The following is an 18505-nucleotide window of genomic DNA, read 5'->3' as shown; positions in this document are numbered from 1 at the left end:
AGGTTTCCTTATCTCTTGTCTGTGGGAGCTGTTTCACTTTCTGTTTCCTTCCTTTCTGCCTCAGGTCACTGCCTGTCACTCGCTTTTGCTGGACAAAGCACTTCATAGAAGCAGGCCCCCTCCTTACCCTGCTCCTTGTTCACCTCCCTCTCCAGGTGGGAAGTTGTCTATTAAAATGAATCAGATCTGTGCCTGACCTCCTGGGTCACTGCAGGAGTAGTAGTTTGGGGAGCTGGGGTTGCTGTTCCAGCCTGGCTGCTGAACCACAGCAACACAGCTAATTTTCCTCTCATGGTGGAGCTGCAAGACAGAGAGATGAAGCTGTTCGTGACATCTGCTCCAGGTGTATGACAAACTCCAGCTCTGCAGTCTGACAACATCTTAAGTGAGAGTAATTCCTGTGTATGGTGTAAAAAGAGGAAATGCAGACAGGTGTCCAACTTGTAGGTTCTCAAGCACTAAGTAGTATTCAAATAGAAAGTTTCTTATGCTGCTGCAATCAAAGTCATGCTGAGGAATTCAATTGTTAACAACTTTAAATCTGTGTTTTGAAAAACAACCAAACCAGAAACCAAAACCCCACAAAATATTGACTCCAAACCCTAAATTCTAGACATTTAGTAAAATATACAGGATATTCTGAAACACCCTGAAAGGTAAAGAGCAGCAAGTGCATCAGCCCTCACAATTTTCCTGGTCTCTCTGGGAGGACCAGCAGTGTCTCCGGGCTGATTCCCCGGGGCTGCAGCTGCTATTGCCGCTGTCGGTGTTACCGGGGGCACCAGGCGTGGAAAGCTTGGGCAGAGAGGCGACTTGCCTGCACTCATGGCCTCCCTCCAGTCCCTTTTCCCGTTATTGCCCGCGGAGACGAACCTCCTCGTGTCCACCATCCTGGCCGTGTCCCCATCCCGCCGTGTCCCCGTCCCTCTCTGTCCCGCGCTCCCGGGGCGGGACCCGCGCGGAGCGGCGGCCGTGGCGCCGCCTGGCGGCGGGCGGCGGCAGCGGCGGGCGGCGGCGCTGAGGCCCCGCGGCGGCGGCGGCGCTGCCGTGTTGACAGCGGCGGCCGCGCCGGGAGCTGCCCCGGGAAGCGGGTTGGCGGCGCCGGTTCTCCGCTCCCATCTCAGCTATGGCCTTCATGGAGAAGCCGCCGGCCGGCAAGGTGCTGCTGGACGATACGGTGCCGCTGACAGCGCAGATCGAGGCGAGCCAGAGCCTGCACTCGCACACGGTGAGCGGGGCAGGCCGGGCCGCGGGGGCAGGCGGGAGCGGCCGGGGCGGGGGAGGGAATGGACGAAGCCGGTACCGGGGGCGCCGGGGGGTGCTCGGGGTTGGCGGGGCCGGCCGGGGCAGGGCGGGAGCGGGGCTGGGCGGGGGCCGGAGGCGAGCCCGCGGCAGCGGGGCCGGGGGTGCGGGCGGCGGGGGGTGCGGCGGGCGCTGCGGGGTGGGCTGGGGGCGAGGGGAAGCGGTGCGGGAGGCAGCGGGGCCGCGACCTCGCAGCGCGGGTCGCAGCGCCCCGGAGCCCCTCGGTGGGGTGCGGGCTGCCGCTGCTGGCTCGGCTCCTTCCCCGCTCTGTGTCCGCGGGGTTCCCGGGAGCAGCCGGCAGCACCCCCGGAGGGACCGCCGGGCTCTGCGGGGACGGCTCTGCGGGGTTCGCGCTGCCTCGCGTCCCTCCGGACCAGGCCCTGCGGGTTCCTGCCATTCCTGCTTTCCTCGGGGTGCTGCAGCCTTTGGAGCAGAGATGGGCTCTGGCTGCCGCGTTTCGGTGGCTGTGATGAAGTTACACGTGAACGGGCTGCGTTTGCCTCCGGGTCCTGCCGTGTGGCCGAGCGGAGGCTGTGCAGCGCAGAGACCCCGCAGCCCCAGCCCCATTCCTGAGCTGTGCGGAGCGGGGGCACTCAGCAGAACAAGCCCTGCCGTCACTTGGGTGTCACACATTAATTCTTTTGGGATGCCTAGGACACATGCACTGTGCTTCCATAAGAACTGTCTTTGAGCATGCAGTAGCAATTCAAATTCTGTAATGTCCTCTTTGCAGTTATTTTCCACTTCCAAAACTGGGTTTCATTATAGTATGACCAAGCAGTAGTGTGAATCAGGCTGTCATTTCTGATTCCTGCTCTAACTGAGAGCAGGGATGCTGGAGAAGAGGCCAGAGGTACTTTCAGCAGCAGGTTCTCCAGTGGGAAGGTTGCTTTAAATGGAGAGAGTGTTTCCTTATGTCCCTTACACAGCTCTGATTCCTGCATTGTGGGTTGCTTCCTGGTTCCTTGCATACCTCTAACCTGAACGACAATAACTGCAGGTTCACCATGGGGTATACACTAATTTACGGACTGTCTTATTAAATACTCTTTGTAGAAATAATTCACACCTAAGAAATGGTTTATTTTTTGTCTGAGGAACTCGCATTTATTGATGTTCCAGTCTTTCTCTGAACAGAAGTTACCGATGAGAAATTGTCTAGGAGGTCTTGTGAATCTAGGAGGCTGTGGCTCTCAATTGGTGCAACTCCTCTTATAATTAAGACTAAAAACGTTTATTTCCTGGCAAGTGTGGTGCTTTTTACCTGTTTCAATAGCTGAAGGGTGGGTGTGCCAAGTCCTGTGAGAAGTTGTGTAACTCCTAATACTCCCTAGCAGACCAGATTATGTTTCGTTAGTAGCTTGTTCCTTATTATGCTTTTTTGTTAGTGCAAATGACAATAGCGCTTTGTGTTTTTTCCTTTGGTTCGCATGATTCTGGTTAGAGAAGAAAAAGTCACAAAATTCTTTTAGAATGATCAGTTGGAAGAACTTTTGCAATCCAGACTCTTCTTGTGTCATCCTGTCTGAGGGAGTGCGATAGCCCCGTCTTTCATCTCTGTATTCTGTTACTAATGGGTGTGCTGGAAAATTCTCCTCTGTTTGCTTCTGATCTTTTTTTAATAACAGAATGCTGGAGCACCGTGCCTTTTGATTTAAAATCTGTCTCTAAGATACATCTATTAGTAATTGTTTGTTTTGCTGCAGAAGCCCTGTTGATAGCTGAAAGATGGCTTGAAGTGTGTTCAGCACAGATGGTTTATACAGAGCCAGTGTGGGATAACAAAATACAGGAAGCCATTAATAGAGACTTGGTTTCTTATTTGATGTAAGTGGACTATTCTGTCATTTCAGATACTTCATTTTATGTCCCTGGTGTCTGAATAGCTTGTTTATTGGTGGGTGATGCTGTCCCTGATTTGAACTTTCCTGATTCAAAATAAGCCACAGAAACAAATCCTTGTCTCTGAAGAGGTGTGTGAATGAAGCACTTCTAAGAAATAAGGGTTGAAGTGTTTTTGTGGGGCCTGAAAAGTGTATTTTACTTTGTTAAATTATAGTCAGAAGAAAATAGATTGTCATTAACTGAATGCTTTTTAGTTTTGTTCCTCATTCCACCTGAAAGTGGTATCTTCAAAAGATGTAGATCTATAAAATCCTTTATCCCAAAGTAATGTTTGGAGAGCTAGGCCTGTTCTAAAGCAAAGGCAGCCATGATTTTTTAAAATTCTTTTGTCAGCACTATATATTAAGATTTTATAATGTCGTTTAGTGTTGCAAGTGTTGTTTTAAACTTGGGTTTGTACTTTTTTCCTGTAGATCATAGCTTTTAAAAGAACTCATATGAAGATGGCTTAGGCCGAGTTTAGGTGCAACATAACATGGCAACTGAACTAGTAGTTATATAAACCTTCTGTTGGTGCTGAAAATAGCCAGTCTTCTGAAAAAACAGCTAAGGAAAAGGTGAAGAATTTCAGGAAAAGCTCTGTAGACATGGTGAAGTATCACACAGAAGACCAAAGCTTGTGTCTAGTGAATAGTTTGCTTGTGTATTGTTCTAAGCAGTTTCTGTTAATTTAAATTTAGTACAACAGACTGGGTAAGTGTAAACTCCATAGCATTGACTCAAGGGCTGTACTTGGCACAGGCTGAGTTTCTGTTTCCTGAGGCTGAAGGTGAAACTGAAAAAAACAAAACTGAAAACAAAACCTGAGATTACTATGTTCTCACTTGAATTCTCCAGAAACCTAAGAAGGGATTAAGCTACTATTGAAAATGGACATTTGAGGATTTGCACTTTTTGCTTAGTAAGAGTATGTCAACCCCCCATAAATGGGTTTTTAGATTGTTAGGGAGCCAACTGCCAAATTATCTCATAGGCTCACAGGCTCAGAATACTTCGTTCAAGTCAGAAGAGCTCAGAAGTTCTTACTGGACTTAGGACATCTGAGCTGAAACATAACCTCAATGTTTTTGCATTGCAACAAAGAAATTGTTCACTGAGGTTTTATTTCTGTGTATTTATTTCCAGTCATAATTGGAAGAACAAAATGATGCCTTTCTATGTTTGCAAAAGTTGTTTCCCTGGTTAAGTGTGTTACAAGCAGTCTGGTTTTTGTTGGAATTTGCAATTAAATACAATTAATTCTATAGCGTGGTGTTTATGGAGTCCTTTTCATTTTGAAAGCCAAAAAAATTCATATTGCAGGTGCATTCCAATGGCATCTCACCTAATAGATTTGAAATTGCGAGAGCAAGCCCAGTCAGCTTCATTTTCTCTCCTTCTTTATGCTTCAGCCTCTAGCACTGCCTGAACTTCCAGGGGTGTGTTGGGCACCTTTCCATAGCCATGAGTCAGTCCCTTTGTAGGTCTGTGTACCAGCCTTTTTGTAGAAAATGAAGTTTTGTTGCTATTGCATTCCTTGATTTCAATAGGAGCAGGATTACATCCAATATACTAAGCCATTTGCAAGTATCTCATCTTGATGCCAAATGTTGTGTTCTGACAACAGAGGCAATTTCAGCACTAAAGCTTTGATAAATTTTGGCTATTAAACTTGCCTCATATTGCAATATTTCATCTCTGTGTTCACAATTTAATAGTGGTTTCTTTTTAGAGCCTTAAAATAGGATGCTATTTTCTTCCATGAAAATCTTGACATTTTCCTTATTAAGAACTGTACCTGCAAGTCTGTTCAGCAGTAAAACTACCGGTGAGTTATACATGTTCTTAACATTTCTCAATTCTTTTCTGAAGTAATTTTCCTTTTTCATGTGTTTCATATTTTGAAATTGAAGTAGTGAAACAGCCAGCTTTGATACAGTACATTGTTGTCTTAAAGGCATTTGGAAATGAACAGCTGAAATAAATCCCTCTCCTAACAATCTTTCAGAGTTTTTAGTTTTCCTTAAGCAATGATGAATGTTGACACTCATGGCTGTTAGATTAGAAAAATGTTGAAAAAGCATTTATATTTTTCCTATATTGTTCCAAATAGAAAAATGGAGACACATATTTCTAGGATTGTAGAGTTGAGTTTAAAAGCTTGTAAAAGATTTTGCACATCTGCTTTACAAGGAATTCAGTCTTCTCAAGGCTGCATTCACTTTGGACAAAAACAAATATGTAGTTACTTTTAGACATGGGTTTACACAAGGAACTGTCGTAGTTCACTTGTTTCAGAAATGCAGTTCCTCCCCTGGATTTAGTCAGTAAACTTGGTTATCTCCCACCTCTCCTCCAGCCTGAGCTCACAAAAGATGGTTCTTTCGTCTGACAATTTAAAATATTCCAAACTTATGGTTTCCACTGGTGATCTTACTAAATTAGTATTGCATTTGTAGGTCCTGTGAAGATTGTAGTCAAAATATCAGTTTCCATATTGTACTTTAGTAAACCCTAATTAGAATATTTTTGTTGGCTACTGAGTATTTCCTCAAAAATTGTGAGTAATTTGACTTTCTGGTGAAGGTCATGGTGATGCAGAGCACTGAAAATCTGTAATTTCGCATCTCTCTCCAATGCTTTTTGTGTTCACTGAGTTTCATTACATGTAAATGTGTGTCCTATTTTTTCCCTGCAGTTGTCCTACTTCATAACTTTCACTTGGTCAATGGCTGGCTCATTACTACAGAAGGGATAGAGTGTGTGAATGGTGCAGCACAGACACACACCTGCATTGTTTAGAAAGTGGGGAAACACCAACCACTGCAGCTGCTTCTACCTCAGATGGGCTTGATGGCAGGCTGTGCAATAGCAAATAAATACTGTGCCCTGTACCAGAGAGGCCTCTGAGGCTGAGCAGCTCTCCTGATGTTGTTGCTACTTTTCACATGGGAGATTTTCTAAATAAACATTTAAAAGAGCTTCTTACTAGAAATTGTTCCAATCCAGCCTACTTAAGCAGGGATTGTATTCATGCTTAATTAGGCTTTCCTCTCTTTAATGCTTATAAAATAAAGCCCTTTCAAACTTTTAGTTGATGTGACCTGAAGGTGACCTGGATCTTTATAAGGGCTGGCTTTTCAATCCTGTTGGATTAAACAGATGTAAAGCAGAAATCTGTGGAAAAAGAGACTGACTATCCTGAGCTGGAAATTTAGAGACTATTTGCTTGGGGAAACAGAATGTGTTACCCAATATTGTTGAGATATTTCATTATAAGAATCTCTTAACTCACCACTTTTTTTTCCCCCTGTTTTGTCTCTGCAAAAGCTTCTTTCCGGTTTGCTTCCTGTTTCAAAAACTAGGAATGATGATAAAGAGCAATTGTTAAACATTTGGAGTGCTTTGCTGTGCAATTTCCCCCCAGGAATGTTAACAAAATTTTGCTGAGCAGCTCTGGGTTGCTGATGATAATGTTTTAATAATTGCTGGAGCACCAGGGACTAATCTTGGTGAATTTTGGGGAGAAAAAAACCCCAAGAGATGAAACCACCTAGATCTTGGCTCTGCCTGAAAATGGGTGAATTCAGGATAACATTAATCCCACGCAGTGAGTGTGAAGCTGTTATCAACAGTGTGGTTGTCACTGATCCATGTGGTTATTTGGAAAATACTCCTTTTCAGAAGCTCTATCCAGAACTCTGTAGTACTAGGAAGAACATTTTAGGAAATGACTGTGCAGCTGGGGTCATACATATTTCCCTGCTCCCAACCTCCTCCTCCCAGCACCTATTTCAGCTTTTTTTGACTATTTGGAGCAGCCAGGAAACGATCCCATAGGTAAAACTGCTTTGCTTGGCATCTTTAAAAATGTATTTTGAGCTGCTGCAGGAATATCAAGGTTGTGTCATGAAGTGGTTTTGCAGTACGGGTAGGAAGAGCAGCGGATGTACAAACCTTACCTGTGTGGAGGGAGCCAGGGAGGTTGTTTTGGGAATGGTTTTGTGGCTTGTTCTGTTGGAGGCTCCTGCTGACAGTGACCTTGCTGCTCGTGGGCAAAGCATAGGGGGAGGTTGTCTCTCTGCTGCAAGCTGAGACCTTTCTTTCCCAACCAGCAGCTGTTAGGGCTCCTTTGAAGTTATTTGGTAAACTGAGTCATAGGAAAAATTCTGAGCTATTCATGTAGGAGTGAAAGATGCCATGGGAATTTGTACAGGAGTGTAGCTAACATAGACCTCCCTGAGCCTGGTTGCTGATGCTTAAAATTGTTTGCAAAAGTGAACTCTGGTAATTACTAGCTTTTTCTGAAGGCATTTACACCCTGTTTTCCTATGTTTGATGATGCTGCTAAACAGAGATGATCCTGAGTGTGCCTCTGTTTTCCTTATGCTTTCATTTATTTCCTATGGGCAGTCCCACTATCAGGTTGTCTCAGAAGAAGACTGTTGTAATTCAGTTTTTTTTTCCTAACTAAAACAGAAGTTGGCAGAGTAATAAAGGCATTTATACAATTAGACTTGAAGAGTTGAAAGCTCTTCTCTGGTCCTATGGGAAGCATATATCAGTGTGCTAATTATAATCCCACGACAATCTTGTTGCCACTCAGAGGCAATAGGAAGTATCAACTTCTCACTGGAACTCAGCATTCTGTGGTCTGCTGATTATGTGTAGCCATGGCAGATACTGAGAATGGGGTTGTGTTTCTTATCCTGGCTTTTCTACTATTACTGTTCTTTGACTTTCAGTCTTATTACCAGCTTTGGGGAAAAAGCCCCTCCACCAACTCAGAAGATCATTTAGGCTTTTTCATTAGTTGTATTGACAGGGTAGTGCTGAGTTGGACAATAATTCATTATGGTCAGTGCTGATGGAGAACGTGTGGTGGGGACTTAGCTCTTCCTTACAGACACAACTAATGGCCTCACCTGGAGAGTGTTTGGTCTTCCCTTTCCAGTTGCAAACCCTGTAATATAAAAAAGGAACTTGATTAATGCATTAGGTGACAAAAGCAGATATGGATGGGATGGGAAAATGCTCAAGTACGTGTGGGGAAAAATAGTTGTGGCCCAAATAAGGTTTTTTAAAAGTATAATCTTGCTGTGAGAATGAGCTCTGTGTCCCAAGTTGTGTATCACGAGGCTCTTCAGAAGAGCCGTGTTGACCAGTGTGGTTGTGTGCAGTAAGATCCTTTGATGGTTGTTTAATGAATTTGTGTTCTGCCTGTCTTGAAGCATTTTCTTGGGGCTCAATAGAAAATGACAATCACTGGATAAAGAGCAAGTGCTACTAGAGATTGAGCAATAACTCAGCTTCTTCCAAAATCCTAGAAAAGATGAATGACTGCACATGGTGAATCATCACTGGTGTGTTTTTTCAGGAAACAGCCAATGTTCCTTTGCGACTTGATGAATAAGCAGTTGCTGTAATTTTTTGTCTGTGTGTGAAGTAGCCTCTTCCCAAAATGCAGTAATGGTCACAAAACAAGGAAACCCACATTAGAGATGAATATGGGTTTCCAGGTGTCCCATTAATTGATTTCTGTCACATAATTTCCAAAGATAATTACTCTGGTTAAATGTTATCGGCTCTGTGTATTTATGTTACTAGTTATGAGGATTTGGGCTTCTTGTTTTGCAGGAAGATACCATAATTATGATTTCAAATGGGTAAGAGGAAAGAATATGGAGGAGCCATGTTAGGCTGACTTTCTGAAAATAGACACTTTTGGTGTGGGTATTTACTGGCATTTTACTTTGTTATGGTGGTGGCAATAATTCCTGGGGGTACTTGTTAGATATTGGAGGTGGGAAGAGAGAGGTTTCTTCAGCTGTTGTGGGTAGAGATGTGTGCTGAGATGCTTTTGTTGTCGTCTTCTGTGACTCAATGAAACCACTTGAGTGCCCCACAGGCGTGCAAGCTCCTGGAACTCTCCTTGTCTTCTGTGCTGGGAAAGCAGAGCAGAGCAACTGTTAGGGATGGCTCTGAGCAAACCCAGCTCTGATCTTCCCCAAGGTGTTGGATCTGAATGTTCTGCATTTGAATGTTAGTTGTCTTATTTGAAGGAGTGCCTTATATTTCTTCAGCTCATTAGTTCTCATTTCTAATTTTTTTTTTCCTTTTATTAGGAGTACATAATCCGTGTCCAGAGAGGAGTTTCAACAGAAAACAGTTGGCAGGTAATTTCTTAAGTTGTGGTTCATGTAACCAGGATTCTTTTTTTAGGAAAAGTTTGAAAATTGCCTATTGCTGCCTTTTAAAATTTGAGCTGGAAAGAGAAATGTTGATTTGAAATTGAGAACATGAAGTGCTTGAATTCTTTTGGTCAAAACTAAGAGAAAAACAGTATTGCTGCCAGCTACAGAAGGCATGTTGTCTGCTGCAATTCTGAATATTCCAGGAAAAATGCCTGTCATGTGTTTCTACTATGTGTTGGTGCAACCATAAATTTAAAATCTCAAATTCCAGTTTGCCTTTCTCAGTGCTAAAATCACAGCTCTGCTTATATGAGACCAATGAAACCAAGAAGTAGTAATGAAGATGAGTATGAAAAGTTGTCACATCTAATATGGCAAAATTGCCTTGTTTGCAGACAACTTTGCTCACAAGTACTGTTTTAAGATAATTTTTAGAAATGCATTTTTCTGTCTGATCAAGCTGTGATTAAAAACTCTTTTTTGCTCTCTGGCAATGTGACATAAATCCAGCAGTTAGGCATTTGTACAAAAATTGCAAAAGAAGATGATTATAAATGGGAATTAATTTTTTCTGATGGGATTTTGAGAAGTAAAATGCTAATGAAAAAAGGAATTTGTTTCCTGAACTTTGTATTTTATTTTACAGATTGTGAGGCGATATAGTGACTTTGACTTGTTGAATAACAGCCTGCAGGTAATTTTCACTCTTCATACATGAATAAAAAATGCTGTTAGAAGAATATATTCAGAATTGTGATATTTATGCCTTGTGGTATTTTTATATATTGTGGTGAAAGAAAAAAGAATTTGCCTAGCTGTAAAGAGCTGTAAACTGTGACTTCAAATGTAACGTGAATATGTACTTTTTCATCTTTAAGTTTTTTCATGTAAAATTTGAATTTTAGTATCAGCAGGATCAATTTATATAGAAATGGAGGAAATTGGCAGATGCTGAATCTTTCCCTTCAGTCCTGTGACTTGTTCCGGTTTTATGTGTTTTTATTTGTTCCTCCTTTGATTTGGAGAAAGCCAAGGCACATACCAACCTTATAAATTCAGCATTGAAGTGCTATGTGTCTCATTATTTATATTCGCCTAAAAGCACTACCAGATGCTGCTTCTCATGTGATGGTTTTCTGTGTCACTGAGGAGTGTTCCTTGGTCAGACACTGGACTTACTGTGTGTTTTCTTCTGCTTTTTAGGACAATTATTTCTTTTTAGTTTGTGTGGGAAAAAGCAGAAGTGTGAGTGTGTTTGGGAATGGGGGGAAGCAGCAGTGATTAACATCTACAGGAGACAAACTCGTTACTTGAGATTTCCATACTGGGCAAACAGGATAAAAAGTGAATGGCACGATTTGAGGATAGATTTTTGTGACTTTAAAATTTTTCCCTTGTTAAGTGTTTCATGAATTCAAGAGCTTAATACTGCTTCCACTTCCCCCCTCCTCCCCAAATCAAATCAACTATCTGCTTGATGAACCTTGATGAGCAAAACCCTGTAAGGATGTTGATTTGTGTGCTCTGAGAGCCTACTGTAACTGCTTCCTCTGCTGCAGGTGGATAGGGGCAAATCAGTCATAATTCAACAGATGCAGCATGGTTACCTTGTGGAATTACTCTGTTAAATGTGCAGCAGCACGTAGGAACTTTTATCATGACCTAGAAACCTTCTGTGTGATGTGCTGAATAAATCCAATAAAGAGGTGTCTCCTGCACCAGAGACATCCAAGATCTAAAATTAGACAAACACCCATGGGAGCACAAGGAGTTGAGTTGGTACTAGTCATCAGAATACCTTGGGGTCATTGTGGTCTAACCATAGTTTTGATGGATATCACAGAGAAAAAAAATGTGTGCAAGTTTTAAAAAGAAGGAAGAGTTCACTTTGCAGCCACCTATAACAAGCTGCTCTTAACCATGGGGGAACAGTGTGTTGAGGCATGAAAAGGCTTTGTTGCCTTCTCATTTACCTTTCAAATGAAGCAGCTTTAGTAGAGAAGGCAATGGACCTTTAAGACTTAAAATCCAGAAATGACAGGTACTGCAACGTTAGGCCTATGTGGAAAATCTGTAAAGTGAAGGTAAATAGGTTATGTATGATGGAGTTTAGGAAGGAAAAGCCTTTTTATCTGAAATACAAGTGAATGATAAAAGTGGAGGGTCCAGGAAATTATCTGAGAGCAATTTTGCAGAGTGGGACAAAGGGGAAATTGGAAACAGGAGAGACTAAGATCCAGGATAAAATGTCAGCTGCTTGGATGACTGGAAAACGTTAAAAAGAATTATCAAAATGTACCTCTAAATTAAATGGGAGGATATAAGAGGGTGGCTAAATTAGCAGGCCATGTGCTTTAGCAGTTGGTCTCCTTCAGTGGCTCTTTTCTCCCACTGTTTCAGAGTTTTTTATAAATTAATCTTTGTGATGCTGGAGCTGAACTTTCCTCATCTGTTAAGACAGTAAAACACTTCTCAGATGTTTCTATCCAAAACTCTAAGCAACAATATTCCATCACAATATTCAGGTCCAGTGACATGTTTTAAAACTCTTTAAGCTCTCATCTTGTGTATATTGAAATTAGAGTAAACAAACAAAACTCCAAACAAATAAGAAGATACCAAACCCTAATCTTTTTCCTTCAAAGCTAAAGATCTGCTGGAAGAATTGCTGGAGCTTCTTTTGTGTGTAAAGCCCAAGTTCTCCAAGTTTTTCTGGCATACTTGACCTCTCTGTTTATGTGGATGTGTTTGAGCACAGTTGCAGTTGAGTTGGAATGCAAATTTTCTGTTCTTAATCTAGTACTACATACAGTAAGGATTGATAATTTAAATATTGTCTAGGCAAAGGAATGCAGTCATGCCAAATACCTTGGGAAAAAATGAAGTGTATATATGTGACCCTGATTTGTATCAGAAAGTTTCAAGACAGGTTCCCTTGAGCTCTCAATTGTACCAGACTGAAAAGCTTCTTCCAGTCTGTTCTGCATTTTTTCTCTTTACTTGCTTGACAGAGATCAGTGGAGATCATTCTTCTGTTTTGTCAAGTGAAGTGCTGGTACTGGAAGTACTGGAATTCACAGCAAGATATCTGGCTTTTGTGAAGCATTTTATTGCAGCTTTTGAACAGACATTCCTGAGCAGGCTGTGGTTTGAAGATAAGAATGTTGATTCCCAGGTTCTTCCCTGGCAAGCCCATCCTGGCTCCAGTGGTGAGCTGGGGCCACTGAGAAGTGGTGTCTGAAAGCATGTGAGGTCTTTGCAAGGTCAGGCCCTAAGTGAGGTGTTCTTCTCTGCTGGAGTGCTCTTGCTGTGCTGTGCTGTGTGTTTTGGCAGATGGCTACAAAAACCTGGACCTGAATGTTACTTTCTGTTGAAAAATAGTAGAAGTCTGATTTATAAGTTTAAAACAAATGATAGTGGTTGGAAAACTTGTGAATTAGACTCAGTTTCTGATGGTAGCTAGCTGTCAGGTCAAGAAGGTAAAGGTGATGAAGATTTGACATGCTTTTTAAGTGAGTAATTCTAGAAAAGGTCTCAGCTCTTGTTTAGACACTCAGTTTTTAATTGAAATTAGTGGTCTGCCGAAAGAGAGTTCTGTTTGTCTCTGGTGCTAAAACTAATTTGGTGAATTACTGTCTGTAAGTGATACATGGTTGCTTTTGGGTTTTCTTTCTGGTTTTTATTAATAGTTTCTGTAATTCAGACATAATTATAGTTCTTTTTCAGCCCATAATTTGAAGTCAGAAAATGAGAAGTAGGAGAAGTGCTAAAGTTAGCAGAGGACAACTCCTGTGTTCAAATGAAGGAAGTAGAAAGGAAGGGGAATGCTCCTTCTGCCCCAGTTTGTTGAACTAATCCACTTTTTCCACTAGTTAAAATGAAAGTTGTTAAAACACCAGAAGTCCCAGTCTTCTCCCTGGTGAACTCTGCTTTAGAAATGAGGTTATTGCATCTGGTGTAATTGATTGCTGCAACATGTAATTCTTAAAGATAATTCCCATGGGGATTCAGCTTACCCAAGGCAGGTGCTTTGATCTGCAGGACAATGATGCGTTAACAACACGAAAAATGTGTTCTGGCAATTCAGATGATGTAATTGAATCTAAACACTAAAGATGATCTTTTTGATCTGATTTACACAAGGCTTTGAATTTTTTTCATTGTCCTATTTTGAAGGATTTCTGTGATTTTTTCCCTTAAGTTTTGGATCTCTTGTGTCAGTATAATGCAATTAGTATACATCCCCTGGTAGATTGCAGCTATTTTTGGGTTGAAAAATGTATAAATGTTTACAAAAATGTACAGGAACAAATTCAGAAGATAAAATGGAAATCTGCACTGTATTTGAAATTACATATATACATAGAGGCAGATGAAAGTTACTAATCTGCACTTGATGAAAAATAGTAAGGTGTGAATTGTTTTTGTGCTGTGGCAGAAGAACATCATAGAAAGAATCTGGCTGAAAATTGTCGCTATGAAGTATCTGAAAGTTTCGGGTAGTGATCTTAAATGTATGACTCACTAGCAAAAATTTGTCTCCTTGTATTTTCAGTGTTGTTCCACTTAATAATCTCTTCACAGTGGGATGTGAGCTGTCATCTGACTCTGATAGCAGTGCTAGGAAAAATAGAAAAGCTTGTACATACACAGTACAAAGAGTTATCCAGCTTGCTGCTGAGAAACTTTTGCTTTCTGGGTTGCTAGTTTTATGTCCTTGAGGCATTTTGCAAGCAAGGTTAGTAATTTTTCCTCTCTTTTTAAGATCTCAACTCTAAGTCTACCTCTTCCTCCAAAAAAGTTGATTGGAAATATGGAGCGGGAATTCATTGCTGAAAGACAGAAGGGACTCCAGGCCTACCTGGATGTGATTACTGCCCATCACATACTGTCTAACTGTGAACTGGTAAAGAAATTCTTGGACCCAAACAGCTATTCTGTAAATTATACTGGTAAGTCAAAAATACAAAACCGTGCTTCACTTTGACTTCAGCATGTGCTCTGTATCTTCCGTGAATGCTGGCCAGGATCTACACTGAAGCATGGGGGGAACAATCTTCAAAATTGTCCTGCTGTGCATGTGATTATTTGTGATAATGCTTCTCCAGCTCTGTGCATGGATCCTGCTGGGATTGTGAAATATAAATATTTGAATTATTTCACAGAGGAGTGAAGAGGGTCAAGATCTGTATAAGCAGAACTTGGAGGAGAGGGGTTGGTGAGAGTGCTATCTACTTTTCATAATTCATAATAAATGAAAAGAGTTGCTCTTGGGAAATAATTTTTCTGTCAGAGTGTAAGGTGGAGTAAAGTTTGTTAGCTTAGTGTTCTGTTAAAACAGCCCATTTTCTGAGCCCTGAATCTTTCAAGAATTGTGGTTATCTTGTCCAGCTCCTACCCTTGCTTCGGGGTGTAATCTAATTCGAACTAGTTGTTTGAGCTGGGTTGATTACTTTTTCAAGGCTAAACTAAGCCAGATACTCTCTTCCCACAGATACTGGAAAGTCACTGCATTCCTTAAAATGATATCCCAGTGGTCAGTTTCTTCATTACTAACTGTTTATTCTTTAAATTTGTCTTACTACAGCTTCAGCCATTGGATATCAATAAATATTTGTCTTACAGATTGAAAAAACTTCCTCTTAGTGATGAAACCCACTACACAAATTTGGTTCATAGACAAACCAACTCTTTGCAAAATGCAAAGCTTGTTTTCTCAGAAGCAGAGCCTGCTGAAGCAGGAACTCACTGCTTCCTTTTCACTTGTCTTTTTTCCCTCCCTTTACGTAACATTCTTGTGTCTTCAGCTTCAAAGTGCAAAGAACATTTCCCAGTATGATAAGCTGTGCAGGAGTTGTAAATTATTAGTAACTCTTTAAGGATGCAGTTTGTCTGGCTAATGCTGAGCAAGCAGTTTAAATTCTCAAGGAGGTGTTGTGATGTCTGTGTTAATTTTGAGCACTTTCATCAAGATTGTTTTTCCTGCAAGTTGCTGGGAAGCTGGTCATTGCCTGTGGTCTTTAGAGATGCCATCAGTTTGTCATTTCCTAAATACTGGAGCAGAGAGATTATATTTATTACACATTTTTTTCTAGCATATTTCTGAGGAAAAAAGATACAATGCAGAGAGATCATCACCTCCTTACTTTTTGCTGTGTTTCTATGCCATGATTCCCTTGGCATGATTCCCTTTCTCCCCCCCAGTTCTCATTGAGATTTCCCCTCAAGGCACTTCATGAATAAACCAGTTGTGTTCCCAGCTGTGGGAGAATTCACTAACCAGATGGGTGTCCTCCCCCTTGGCCCTCAAAATGTATGAAGTCCCATGATAGCTGGCCAAATACCTCTGCCTGCACAGAAAAGGGCACAATAACCTATAGTGAAACAGAACTAATTAGTTTACACAAACTACACTTAGTAATAGCAACATAGATGGATGTCAAAGAGATAAAAGCACTTTTACAGATGCAGCAGAAACATTTGGTGTTCTAATGTTGTGTACACCTAGTGTGGGAAATCTGAGCTGTGATTTAGACTTGGAAATGTAGATCCAGTACAGATAGAATGGAGATTGTAGGCTAAGTATTCCAAGCAGTGCTTTCTCTGTTTTCTCTCTGGATTTGAGTTACCAGGTTAAAAATTCAAATGCTTTTTAACTGTATTTTTATCTGGTTTTCTTTTGAATTGATTTTGCTGACTTTTAGTCTGAATTCCCGAAGGCTTCCTTCTGGCATTGGACCTTGCCTCATATGTGGATAATTACATTATACAGTGTCTTAAAAACATTAAAATGTTTTTCTTCTTTTTCTCCCTCTTTGTCTCCTTTCTTTCTTTCCAGAAATTGCCTTACAGCATGTTTCAATGTTCTTCCGATCAGAGCCAAAGTGGGAAGTAGTTGAACCGTTAAAAGATATAGGTAAGAAGGCCATGTGTGCATGAAAACTTCTCTGATTTTTTTCCCAATTATGAGAGTTGTCCTAAGGTTCCAATACTGTCTTTGCTTACAGACCTTGTCCTACCTGCAAGCTGTGTGATTTAGCAGTGTTTAATTAAAGCCCCTGCTGACTTTTTTCTTTACTTTTTTTTGTAGGTTGGCGAATACGTAAGAAATATTTCTTAATGAAAATTAAGAATCAACCAAAGGAACGGCTAGTGTTAAGCTGGGTATCTATGCTTTAATTTAATTCTTAAGTCTTTCTCAAAGTTTGATTTTGACTATCACGTGCGAGTGATGGGGAGAGAGATTGAAGAGCTCAGGCTTTGAGACAGCTTTGGAAGCCCTTAGGTAGATGTGTGGTGTGGAATTTCTTGGTTTTCTTTCCTCTGGTGGCAAACCCAGTTTGGAACTTTCTGTGCCTGGTCATTTGTTCCCAAACCTGCACCTCAGGATTCTTTACTTGTAATGATATGGCTGTTGACCATAATATAAATGTGCTCACTGAAAATAATGAGATGAACCTTTTTAATGTCATGGGTTTTCCTACTCAGACCTTTAGTTGTACTGACAAACTAATAGGTGAGCAGGGCATGAAATGCTCCCTCAATGAGAGTTGATTTTGCTCCTGTGCTGAAATGTGCTGCCCTGTTAGTTGTACGAGCACAGCTGTTTGTGCGACTTCACTGGAGAGCAGAGGTCACTAAAGCCTGTGGGAGGAGGGAAGTTTTTCTTGCTGCAGAGGAAGAAGGTGCCTTATCAGTTCCTAATGTACACAGTCCCCCAGTTTAGGGTTGGCAAAGTTCATTCAGTGGTAGCAATGCATGTCAGGTCAGTGGGAGAAAAGAGGCAGTAATATTTATGGTCAGGATATTTGTATGGCCTTATGCAGCCTCCTCATGTTTCATTTTGTATGTGTAATTTTCTTGCTTGCTCTTCAAAATATACCTTCAAACATGTGTCCTAATATGCCAAGGTAGAACGTTGATCACATTTTCTGTATGGAATGCAACATGTATTTTTATGCCATTCTTATCCTGTTTACTTCCAGGCTGATCTTGGCCCTGATAAATACTTGTCTGACAGAGACTTACAGTATGCTGTGAAACTTCTTTCTTCCTGTTCTGTGAGTACTGAAGATTTTAAAATTTTGCTAGCATGAAAGTGTGTGTCAAGGACTGATCTTGGAAAAGCACATGTAGCCTAGTTGGCATAGTTTGTAATTTTAGGGTTGCTTTCATTAAAGGTTTGCAAACCTTTTAATTAAATTTCCCATATACCATGACGTAACATGTTCTCAGCACAAGTAATAATCCTGCAGGATTATTAAAGGAGATTCTGTGTTGTGGTTGATTTGAATTTTTTCTTCTTGTGCAGTACTGTGAGATCATGAGCATTTATTTAATCTCCTCAACACCTCGGGCTGTTAGGATAGTGCTGCTTAAGTGTAATTGCTAATCCATCAGCTGGGATACTCTCAGGCAGCAGTGGATGAGGCAGTGGAACGAGTATTGTTATTTTTTCAGTTCTTTGGACTCAAGACAGGAACATCTTAATAGAGCTGCAATAGAGGGTGTACTATTTAAGCTCCTGTGAAATGCCCATTATAAATCCAGTAGACATCTCTGCCTGAAAAACTGGCATTTGACTCCAAAAGGAGTCTCTGGAGTCTCTGTTTAAGGCTGTTAAGCATGTGAAAGACTGGCTGAAACATTTTTTTTTGTTGTTTTTAATTTGTATGTTAATTGAATAATGTCTTTGTGAAGTTTTCTTTGCATTTACTCCAGGTAATTTGAGTTATTAACTGAATAATTTGAGTTATTCTTTGTCATTGACAGAATCCAATTTGCTACTTTAAATACACAATTCAGACTGATATTTTTTACTTGTGTATTGAACAGAAATGATTTAAAAATCTATCATCTGAAATTTACCTACAGTTTCTTCTTTTGGTAGCATCCCTATATTTACAAAATCACTTTTGCCATTGCCAACGAATCTTCAGCACTGGTTATAAGACCATTCAGTGAAAAAGGGACACTAAAGGACCTCATTTATAAGGTAACATCTTCCCCCTACCCGCAAGTCAAATGGCAGAACATATGCTGGAATGACCATACATGTTTTTTATAAAAGTGTTTGCCATCAATTGCTAAGCAAACTAAAACAAATAATGACTTTTCTGGGCATA

General features: G+C 41.0%; 1 protein-coding gene across 6 annotated transcripts in view; it reads left to right on the top strand.

Moving 5' to 3' along the window:
- Positions 1–983: 983 nt before the first annotated feature.
- Positions 984–18505, top strand: part of PXK (PX domain containing serine/threonine kinase like) — a 33056-nt gene continuing 15534 nt past the window's right edge. For 4 of the 6 annotated variants that reach the window (XM_072934701.1, XM_072934700.1, XM_030283416.4 and 1 more), the window contains exons 1-8: positions 985–1228; positions 9312–9362; positions 10027–10074; positions 14146–14332; positions 16219–16296; positions 16471–16544; positions 17366–17440; positions 18271–18375. In XM_072934701.1, coding sequence (XP_072790802.1) covers positions 1127–1228; positions 9312–9362; positions 10027–10074; positions 14146–14332; positions 16219–16296; positions 16471–16544; positions 17366–17440; positions 18271–18375 — 720 coding nt within the window. In that variant the 5' untranslated portion in view covers positions 985–1126. Of the gene's footprint in view, positions 1229–9311; positions 9363–10026; positions 10075–14145; positions 14333–16218; positions 16297–16470; positions 16545–17365; positions 17441–18270; positions 18376–18505 lie in introns of all 6 variants that reach the window. The other 2 variants (XM_030283409.4, XM_012573397.5) reach the window with 1 other exon arrangement.

Source organism: Taeniopygia guttata, chromosome 12 (genome assembly GCF_048771995.1).
Source record: "Taeniopygia guttata chromosome 12, bTaeGut7.mat, whole genome shotgun sequence".
In the NCBI taxonomy this organism is placed as follows: domain Eukaryota; kingdom Metazoa; phylum Chordata; class Aves; order Passeriformes; family Estrildidae; genus Taeniopygia; species Taeniopygia guttata.
Note: the sequence above shows the minus strand (reverse complement) of the source record. Positions and strands in the feature narration are given on the sequence as shown.